An 11101-nucleotide genomic window follows, 5' to 3' on the forward strand; every position below is an offset into this window, starting at 1 on the left:
GACACAATAGCACATGAGTCAGGAAGGGGGTAAATGGAGTTAGGATGTTCTAGGGCCCTTGCATTATCTGGGAAATGGGTGAAAATGTGATGCGTGGTAAGCGTTAATAAATCACAGATGCCTGCTCTATCTCTAGGCTAACCCTAGAAGAATCGTAAATGGATGGAAATAACCAGCCAATAGAGGGGAAAATTGAATAATAAGGTTGCATGTGTATGTATAATTTTAAGAATTATTTGTTGTTTATAAATAGTCATACTTCACATATTGTTCTATAACTTGACTTTTTGCTCTTAAAATATATCCTGGAGCTCTTTCTACATGGATACACAGAGGGGCTGCCTCCCCCTTGTTCATCTGCCAGCACGTATTCCATAGGAGGATGGAGATAGAGCTTGAAACAGGGCTGGGCCGTTCCAAAGTGGGGCCCTGGGTGCCGCCCACAGAGCCGGCCCTGGCTGCAGACTGCGGGGCAGAGAGACAACGCCCCTGGGCACGTCCACAGCTTGGACTGGGGGCGCAATAAGCAAGAGCTGCCACCTCCAGGCTCTGAGCCCCCACCCCGGCCCCATTAGTCACACACCAGAAAACCCAATGTCCAGTAAAGAGAGACGCAGCCCAAGATCAGCTGGCCCTGCTTCCCACCTCTCGGCCCTACTGCAGTCAGACTACCCCAGAAAAGAGCTTGTTCCCATTTTCATGTCTCCTGATGTGAAGACTTAAGGGGACGCATCAGGGTGGCCTTCAAAGCCCCCAAGCCTCTCACTCTAAGAAATCAGGTCCAACGTACCTTTGGGAGTCAACCCAACCTCTCTTCCCTACAAAGCCTCTATCTCAGCTGGCAAAATACACAGATACACAGAGGCAGGTATGAGGATGTTTAGTGCGGCGCTCTTTATAATGGGGGCGGGGGGCGGGGGCAGGGGAGGACCGGTTAAACAGACCATGCCCTGACTGTGGGCCGCCCGGCTCTTCAGACCTCCCCATCCCCTGGCCTAGGCTTACCCTGTCCTCTGTCCTGCTACTGCCCACTGCCCTCCTTGCTCTCTGCTGAAGCCCACTCCCAAGCCCCACCACGTCCCGGAAGCCTTCCTTTCCCACCTCCCAGACCCCCAGGTCCTCCTCTGACCCTCAGGATCCTCACTCTCTGGACAACTCCCGCATGGAATCTTCGGTGATCATTTTGTCTTATGTCTGTATATCTTGTTTCAATCAAATCATAAGCTCCCAGAGAGCAGGGGCCAAGGTGTATCTGGAGGAGCTCTGGACAGAGGTCAGAAGACCCACAATTCAGCCCTGACTCTGCTGTTTTCTGCCTGAATGACCTTGAAGAAGGTATCTCTCCCTCTGAGCCTCTGTCTCCTCAACTAAACGTGAAGAGTGAGTTCAAGGTCCTCCCAAGACGAAGAAGAAACAGCAGCCAAGCAGAAGTAACAACTGGCAGCCACCGTCCACAGAACAATCCTAATAGTTCCCATCTGTCGAGCACCTGCAAGGGGCCAGGCATTTTATAAAATGTTCCATCTGATCCTCTCAATATCCTGGCAAGAAAACCCACTTCCACTCTACAGATGAGGTAAGTGAGGCTCAAGGAGGTTGAGCAAACTGCCCAAGGTCAAGCAGATGGGATGCTCCCAAAGTCCCTCTGAATGTGCTCACCCAGGGCCCTGCAGAGAGGGCTTGTAAGGAAGGCAGAGCTCCCAGTCTGGGCCCTGCCAACCCTTCGCTGCCAAAGCCAAGGCAGAAGTAGCCGGGGGGGGGGGGGGGGGGCGGGACGGGACGGGAAGCTTTTGTCCAGGGCGTACTGAAAACTCTGGGGACAGACCAGCCCCCAGGGACAGACTAATTCTCCAGTGCCCGGCTGCCCGAGGGAGTCCAGATCTGCAGTACCGGCGCCACCTAGAGGCCGAGTGCAGTGCAGCACCTCTCACCCTCTAGGACCCCACCCGCAGTCCCAAAATGGAGGGAACACGGGCTCTCCTTTCAGAGAGACCCGGGGCCAAAAGTTCGGGGGCTTGGTGGCTGTCCTTCACCATCTGGTCCACACCCCCCCATCCCCCAGCAATCCTGTTCCAGCCATCCTAGGTCTCTCCCTAGGCTTGCTTTTATCAAAAATATTAATTGATGGGCCAGGCATACTTACAGGCTTATTTTGGGACTGAGAGTCTAGATTCTTGGGTTCAGTATCTACTCAGTCACTAGCTGACTGTGTGACCCTGGGTAAGTCACTGCCCCTCTCTGGGCCTCAGCTACCTCCCTTGTAAAATGCAGGTTACAACTAGAGGTAACATGGGGGGCTTGGAGTTTGAATCCCAACTCTGCCACATCCTTGTTGTGTGACCCTTGGAGCTAGTTCATTAACTTCCATGTGTCCAGTTAAGTCATCTGTAAAGTGGGCAGATGATGCCTATTTAAAAAGCCTTATTATCAAGATTAAATTATTACCTATATATGTAATATAATATATAAAGTACCAGGTTCAGAGTCTTACTCCTTTTCCTTAACTACCTCAAGTTTTAAAGTTAGGGCTCTGTTCCTAGAGCTTTCCTACCCTTATCCCTAAGAAGGGTGGAGATCAGCCCCCAGATGTCCACACTCCAAACGTGGACCCTGCCAGGGAGACCAGAGGGTGTCCAGGAGCCCTGGTTCCTGGAGCAGAGTTCCTGACCCAAGTCCAGCCAGTGCAGGGGGAGGCCCCCCCTCTCCTCCTAGGGCCACCTCCAGCTTCACAGTGGGACTTACCTCTTGGTGATTTGTGGCTGTCCTGGTGAATGGCATCTGTCTCCTGGCGATGCACAGTGTGTAACCTCTGTGGATGCTCATGGCAGCCCTGAAGTTGACACTGTCAGTAATTAAAAACAAGTGCACTTGGATGTCAATTATGTCTCAATTAAAAAAAAATAAAGAGGAAAAACTTACCTAATGAAAATAGCCAGAAAATTAAAAAGAAACAAACAAACAAAAAAGAACAAGTGCATTGGGATACAGGCACAATGGGAGGAAGAAGGCATAGGAGGCAGAATCCCTGCAGCTTTAGAAAACCTTGGAAAGACCTGCAACTCTTCCTATGACAGAGGCCCCACGCTTCCTGGCAGAGCCAAATTGGTGTGGGATTAGCTCCAGCTGTTAACACTTACAGACCAAGTGTTGATCTCCCCAAGCCTCAGTTTCTTCATCTGTAACATGTGGGTATAATCCTTGGCCTGCTTATCTTCTCTGGTTGTGTGATAAAGATCTTGAGAGTCCTCTATAAACTATCCAGTCCTGTTCAGATGTGTTATTCTGATTCCCCCCTCACCAAATTCATTCACTTATTCATTACTGAAAACACAGCTAGGCAAAGGGCCAGGGTACTATGGTGAGTGCAACAGGCATCCTCCTTCGACTATACACCTTAGGGACCAGAGGAGAAAAGATGTAATTGGCACCTTCCCAGAGGCACCACGGCCTCCTTCTCCTTCCCCTGCCTCCACCTCCTTCTGGGAAGAGCAGTAACCAGCAGCACTTATTTAGCACTTTATTTAGCACTTACTAGGTGCCCAGCACTCTTGCCCAGTCCTTCACAGACACATATTGTGTCCTTTCATCCTTTTAGCAAACTCTGAAATGTCGGCACCGTCATCCCCATTTTAAGGATGAGAAAATTGAGGCTCGGAAAATTTTCCCTTTAAGTGGAGAAAGCCAGATACAAACCCAGATTTGTTTGGCTCTCCAGTGAGAGTTATCCCTTGAATTATCCTGGGAAATAGTCATCATTCCTGAGTGCTTCTGTTGTGTCAGAGGACGGGCACTTTAAATACTTCGTTTTACTTAATCTCCACACCAATGCCAGTTAGGTTCACTCACCCAATTTTACAGATGAGGAAACTGAGGCTCCGAGAGAATGAAGGAAGCCCTGTGCTTCCCCTGCCATCCTGACTGACGCCTTGGGAGTCGGAAAGATTACAGTAATCAGCTAATGCCTGAGCAGGACTCTGAAGATGCAAAGCCCCTTATTGAAAGCACTAAGGATGATGATTAAGTTGGAAGGTGGAATTAGCTGCGCAGGGGGAGCGGGCTGCAGCCACGAGGAGAGGATTAGTGACTTGCCGCCCGATTAAGCTGAAGGCAGGTTGGGAGAGAAAGAAACAGAGAGGTTTATGGTGTTGCTCACGTCAGAGAGACTATGTAACTGTGGGCCTCCAAGGCAGCGATCACACTGCAGTGTTGAAGGGATGGAGCAGCATCCACAGAAAGCAGGGTGGGTCCCCAGCATCCTTTGCCTTTCTCCCAGTCATCCATCCATCCATCCATCCATCTGACAAATACTGAGTCGGCTAGCTCTCAGGCACTATGGATATAGTCAAGAACAAGAGAGAAAGCCCTCGTGAAGCCCCCAGCCTGGTGGAGGAACGCAGACATTTAATAATAATCACATGGCAAGAAATTGTTGTTCATCTTTTTAAGTGTAATAATGGCATTGTGGTTATATTTCATAAAAGAGCCCTAATCTTTCAGAGATACATAACAAAATATTTACAGATGAAATGATATGATGACTCATTAATATAGGGAGAGGGAAGTGAGTGCAGGTACAGGTAAAAAAAAAGATTGGCCCTGAGTTGGCAGTTGTTGAAGCCAGGTGGTGGGGCTCATGAGGGCTGTGTACTATTCTGTTTTCATTCGTAATTGTTCACAATTTTCCATTGTAAAAAAGTCTAAAAGAAGGCAGACAAATAATTACAGTTCATGATAACTACCACAAAGGAAAAACAAATAGGTGGTTAGAAATTATTATAGAGGGGCCTGATTTCAACTAGAGAGTCAGGATCAGTTTGTGGCAGGGTGAGGCACTGGAACATTCGTAAGCTAGTGATCTTCCAAGTAAGCCTTTCTGTCTCTTCCCACCCTGAAGGGAGGGCTGGCAGTGTCGTAGGCAGAGCTCTACCTTTTGGGCATCACCAGCAGCCTTCTGGCAGACCAGGATCCTGGAGAACCCCAGACCAGACCCCAGGTCCCTTGTCGTTGTGATGGAGAGAACAAGAGGCCCCAAGTGCAGACTGGAGCCATCACTGCTCATGCCTGTATCGTGCGTGTACAATGGTATCTGCCATGAGCATTATTAGAACAACCTCAGGGGAGGGGAGGAGGGCTCCCCACTTTACAGGTGAGAAAAACAAGGCTCTGAGGAGTTAAAAAAAGACTCACCCAAAGTCAGCAGCAGAGCTGAAGACCAAGGCTTGTGCTCTCCTCAGCATCCCCCATCTACCTGAACCTGTTAACACAGCCATCCTTCCTGGATCACAGGTAGGAGGAGTAGGAAGAAATTGTTAATGAGAAAGACAGCTGGGACCTCAAGCTCCAGGTGCTGTGGGCCCAGAGAAGGCAAAGCCATTCCTCTTGAGGGTACAAGCCTAGAGGGCTAGGGCAGGTGACAAGGGAGTGAGAGCTGTAGTTTCCTGGAAATGTGCAGAATCAAGTGGCCTAGGGCCTCTAACATCAGAGGAAGCAGAGTTCAGGGGTCTGCACACATCCCTCCCACCTGCTGCCAAGTAGCACCCTCAGTTGCAGAGCTGGCTGGATTTCAGTATCTGTGACAGAAAAGGCTCCAGCTCTGGGTTAAGGGCACATGTTTGGGCACAGAGGTGGGCTGGAGGGCATAGGGACCAGCCTTGGACCCAAGGGAACTCGGCACTGGAGTGAGGGAGCCTCTCCAGCTGCGCCCTCTGTGAGGCCAGTGCACCCATCATTTCAGCGTCCCACAGTGGGTGCTCTGGCTGTGTCCAAAGGTCACAGATTGTAGCAGGTCTCCTGACAAAACTGAACTGCCTGCCCTGAGAAGAGCAGCGGTGACAAGCGAATATAATGTGGGCTGACCCTCTACCCTTGTGGGTAAGGAGCTCACCCTGGGGACTTAAGCAGACTTGGGTTCAAATCCTTGAGTTCAAAGCCACTTAAATCCTCCAACTCCAGTTTCCTCGTGGAGGAGTGGGGTGGGGAATGAGACGATGAAAGCAAAGCATTTAGCAGAACATTCAGCATCCATCTTGTGGGTGCCGGCCACCATCCTCCTCCTCACTGGGCATGACACCTCCTGTTCTCACCTGAGCTGGTGTTCCTCTAGAAGCAGACCCAAGGTAAGGGTTAAAGTGCAGGTAGTTTATTGGAGATGATCCTAGGAAGCCTCAGTTGAAGAGTTGAGGAAGTGAGATAAGCAAAGGAAGGAGACAAAAAAAATAGGTGTTATTGAGCAGGTTACCATTATAGACACGGGAGCTCCAGGCAACAGGGAACTCTGGGAACAGTGGTTCTCAAATTTAAGCAGGCATCAGGTTCTCTAGGAGGGCTTGTTAAAACACCAACTATTGGGCCCCACCATCCAGAGTTTCTGCTTCAGTAGGTGTAGGGTGGAATCTGAGAATGTGCATTTCTAACAGGTTGCCAAGTGCTGCAGGACCACACCCTAAGAACCACTGGTGTGATGCTACTTGATTTCAATGGTTACCAACTCTGGGCCCATCAGTTTTTGAGGGCTGCTTCCAACCAAGGGCATTAACTCTCTGGCACTTCAGCTTGCTCACTGAGCAGGCCATGCTTGCTGCCACAGCCAGAAAAGCCCTGCTAAACCCATTGCTAGGGCCCAGCCAAGGGAAGGTCTGTGGCTGGGATGCAGGGTGGTGAGGGAAAGCGCAGAGAAGCCTTTAAGGTAGTTTGACCTCTGACTGAAGGACTTCAGTAGGAGCTAAGGGCAAAGGATGGCTTTGTGTAGAACCCTAGAAAAGTATTCACATGGTCAGATATTTTTATAAAATTAGCACAAGTGTTTTATTGTGATTTTTTTACATTCTAAACTTTTTTTTGTACTTGATTTTGTATTTGCAATCTGTTATTCTTTTTCCTAAAGAGGGCCCCCAAATTGTCTAAGCTTCAGCCCCCTTAAAAACTGGATTGGCCCCTGCATGTAGGCCTACTAGGAAAACAGACTTCTGTTGCTGAATTGAAATGTGCCCTCCACTGCTTGACTCAGTAAGAACACAGACCACCTGGGTTCAAGACCACCCAGGTTCAAATACCAGTTTTGCCACTCTCTAGCTGAGTTACTTTGGGCAAGGTGCCTAATCGGTCTAAATCTCCCGTTACTCATTTACAAAATGAGGCCAGTAATCGGACTTTCCCAGCAGGATCAAATGAGGATCAAATGACATAATCCCTGTAAAGAGCCTGGTCCACAGTATGTGCTCAATAAATATGAGTATCTTTATTATTAGTTCCCATGGTTTATTCTTGTTTCTCATCATTTGCCTTGATAGTCTCTTTCCTTCAAGTCCAGGTAGGACGGAAGGAACTGGGGACTGGAAAACCAGCCTCCTCCGGGACTGGCCTGTCGCTTACCTCTTTGGCTTCCACATCAGCTTGCCTAGCCTTACAGGCCCCGCCCCCTCGCCTGGGCGCACGCCCCGTTGCCAGGCAACTGCTGCCCGCCTCCGCGCGGGGATTGGCTGTGCGGCCCCTCCCGGAATGCCCCGCGGCTCCCGGAAGGCGCTCTGGGGCCTCTGCTTCTTGCAGCTCCAGAAAGGCGGGCGTGGGATCGGTTCCCAGAGTTGAGCGCGGCTGGCAGGTCATCGCTACCTGACGCTAGGCGGGGCGGCCTCGCGGGGCTGAGGGTATGGTGCATCCCGCCTGGCAGGTCACAGCAGTGTGTGTCACTGGCCAGTCCGAGCGCCAGGAAAAAGGGACTGAGTTCTGGAGGCAGCTTGGAGCATCCGGCAGACGGCTCGGGCCCCTGTCACGCCACCCCAGCTCTGGGCCCCGAAGCCCGGAGGCCCAAACACTCCTGGACCTTTGCCACCAATTCAGCCAACCTGGTTCAGCTCTGTGACCTTGGGTAGACTATCAGAAGCTTTGCCTTCGTGGCGCTAATACCAATAGTGATTAATAAGTGACGTTATCATTGCTTACTTTATACCCTTGATAAGCGTACTATTATGGAACCATTCTGATCCTGAGAGATAGGTATATTATTCTGCCTGTTTGAGAGAGGTGAGGAAATTGAGGCTCAGGGAGGGGTTTAATTTGCCTTCAGTCACACAGCTCCAAGAGGCCAGTTTTCCAGCCTCACGTAGTGCAACTCCAGAGGCAAGATTTTAACTTAAAGCCTTCTTGTGAGGATGGATGAGAGGATGTCAAACCATAGCCAAGTGCCAGACACCTACGAAGTACTCAGGCAAGGTTAGTGGGCAAATCATCACAGTCGTGGTAACAAGTAATAACAGTCATATCAGCATTAAAGGGTGACCCTGGCCATAGCTTTGTCAGGCATGTTGCTTTGTCCACTTAGGACAGGGGCATTCTGGGAGATGGCACCGCCCCACTCTGGAGTTTCAGGTCCTTAAAAATGTTGAAGCTGCTGTGTCTTATACTTCCTACTTACACTTCACTTCTATTTTTACCCCATTCCTCTTCTCCCTACCCGTCACTGCTAGCTACAGAGATGAAGCCCTTTGCCTCTGAAAAAGGCCAGGTTTGTGCCCCGAGTTTAAAGGGGACAATCAGGAACTTCAGAAGTTCTCACTTTTATTGGTTAAAATATCAATAGAAGTAGTGAAAACATCAGCCGTGGAAGGAGTTAATGGGAACCTAAACTTAGAAGAGGGCTTTACCTAGCCCATGACCTTCAAGCAGAACAGTCTGTAGTTTTCAGGAAAGATAGATGTCTGTGTCCTTCCTAAATGTTAGAGACACTTAGCCATCCTGGGTTCTGAGGACTCCTGCCTGGGTCTCAGTTTCCCTGCCTCTAAAATTGAATGATATTTGTCATATGCAAATACTACCTGTATCTTTTAAATTTGATATTCATTAACTCACCTGCTTTACTTAAATTTTCTTTAAAAAGCAAACTGTATATCATTACTGGAATATCAGTATCACCTGTCATAAATAGAAGGTAAGACGCTATAAAAAGAAATAGGAATAAAAACAAACCAGTGTTCTCAATTCTAGCAGGCAAGACCTTGAACTGAGGCCTGATCTCATTTTGTTAAAAAGGGAGAACAAATTTTAGCGAGGTGTTGAAGACATTCACGAATTAAACTGAAAGTTCCTCCTGTGAGTAATTAGAATTGAAAGAACTGAAAAGGGAAGAACTTCCACATGATAAGATTCTGTGTTGTTTAATGCTCTGCTGGATGGCACCTAAATTCACCCAGCACAGTACCAATAGTTCACTCTCAACACTTGGAAAACAGTGGTCAACAGTCCTTGGAGTTGTCTAATAGCCAGCATTTGGCCTGATTCTTTTAGGGTCTGTGGGCAGGTGGGGAGCAGGAGATACCCCCCTAGTGGGTCCACTACAAGCCTTTTCTCCCCATGTCCCTCATCCTCTACATATAACCATCTCAGGCACAGGTGAGATCAACAGCCATTCAGCAGAATTTGATGTGCACCAAAGGCTGTCTGACTACTGTCCGCATCTTCCCAGGACCGCAGAAGGCAAGAGGGAAGGAGCACCTCTTTCTGTCTTACTTTCTGGGCAGTGGAGACTTAACTTACAGAGGCAAGCAACCTTACTTCCGGATCAGAGTCTCTGCATTGCCAAAGGGTGCCTGAATAGGAAAGGGGACATTGGGAAAGGGTTTTATAAGGAGCAAAATGTGGATGATGACACCAGCAACAGCAAGCCAAGGAAGAGGTAGGGGGGCCTGATGGGCCTCAACTCATGGCCTGCAGTTAGTTGCTGGCTGCTACCTCTCACCAACCAACGTTCCCCTCCTTCTGCCAGCTGAAGACCTGCACCCTTCCAGGTCAGAGATGGGGGCGGACCAGGCAGCACCACTCTTCCTATAGGTGCGTCTTGTACAAAATTGTAGGCTTCTTGGGCCTCCTCCACCCCCCATGATGGAGCCCATGGCTTTTTTTAGAATCACCTAGTCCCCATGGTTTAGGGGTTACCATAATGGCAGCCGCGTGGAGCTTTGTCTTCATACTCCAAAACAGTACAGATACACACTGTCTGGACACTGCTTAGGAGACAAAAAAGGAGCACAGCCATCAACCAGGGGACCCATGCTCCTGCCCATGGTCTGACCTATGTATCTCTAGGGGGTGAAAAATAGTTGAAGGAAGAGAAGAAAGGGGGCCCCTGGAATCTCAAAGAATTTCTACTAGACCTGGCTACATTTCTAATAAGGTACAGCTTTGAATATTTAGAAAGACAGAGAAGAGGAAATAGGAGAATAGACTCAAAGAGGAAAGTAAGAGGTTGACCTGGCTCAAAGGAAGTAGAATTCAAACTTCTAGTAATAAAAAGGAACATCTGTGGGCCCGGGGCAAGACTACAAATAGAGGCGCATATACCATGTGTCTCAGTATGTTAGTTATAAATCAGGTAGCAAACTTAAATACAACATATTCTTCCTCCTACCTTGACACATACACCTTTATAACAACCTGGAAGGTTTGAATCTGGAATTCTCTGACTCTGGAATGGGATGGTCAATCCTACACCTGAAGAGGTCTCCTACGCACAAATGTAGATACCCCAACCCATATGTCCCAACTCAGTACCACTTGTACACAGCCATCCCTTGAGAAGTTCCTTGAGCAGTCAGCCCCTGGGGGGATGGACTTAGGAAAGAGCCTGCCCAGTTCCTGGTTGCAGTTTGAGCCCATTTAGGCAAGGGATCCTGGGTACCCAGAGAGTGGTCCAGAAGGGGGAAGAGGTGTGACCTCCAGGCTGTCATGTCCCCTTAGATCTACAGATTCCTTGCCCCTTGGGATGGGGTAGAAATGGACCTACAGGTAGTTTAATAATAATAACAAGAGCTAATATCTTGTATACCTTTTGCAGTTTACAGGGCACTCTGACCTGATCAGGATTTTGAGATATACAAGATTAATATCCCCATTCTGCAGGTAAGCACACTAAGGCTCAGAGAGGTTACTGACTTGCCCAAAGTCCCCTGATGGTGAGCTTTGCACCCTGCCTCTCTATTTCAGGAATTGAGCTGGCTAGTCCTTACCCATTAGGGCAGAGCCTGAGGGTCTGGAGCAGCAAAAAGCAAGGAAAGGGGAATTTCCTGACATCCTCACAACAGGCCATGGATTGGACACTAAATACCAACTG

The 11101-nt window shown here is 49.0% G+C and overlaps 1 protein-coding gene across 1 annotated transcript in view; it reads right to left on the reverse strand.

Moving 5' to 3' along the window:
* The window catches only part of LOC130853933 (cadherin-23-like), a 429317-nt gene extending 422084 nt beyond the window's left edge, over positions 1 to 7233 (reverse strand). Inside the window, exons 1-4 of the mRNA XM_057736393.1 lie at positions 6084 to 7233; positions 5188 to 5275; positions 4154 to 4330; positions 2743 to 2842 (exon numbers count right to left, since the gene is read on the reverse strand). Coding sequence (XP_057592376.1) covers positions 2743 to 2842; positions 4154 to 4255 — 202 coding nt within the window. The 5' untranslated portion in view covers positions 4256 to 4330; positions 5188 to 5275; positions 6084 to 7233. The remainder of the gene's footprint in view (positions 1 to 2742; positions 2843 to 4153; positions 4331 to 5187; positions 5276 to 6083) is intronic.
* Positions 7234 to 11101: the final 3868 nt, after the last annotated feature.

Source organism: Hippopotamus amphibius, chromosome 5 (genome assembly GCF_030028045.1).
Source record: "Hippopotamus amphibius kiboko isolate mHipAmp2 chromosome 5, mHipAmp2.hap2, whole genome shotgun sequence".
Lineage (NCBI taxonomy): Eukaryota > Metazoa > Chordata > Mammalia > Artiodactyla > Hippopotamidae > Hippopotamus > Hippopotamus amphibius.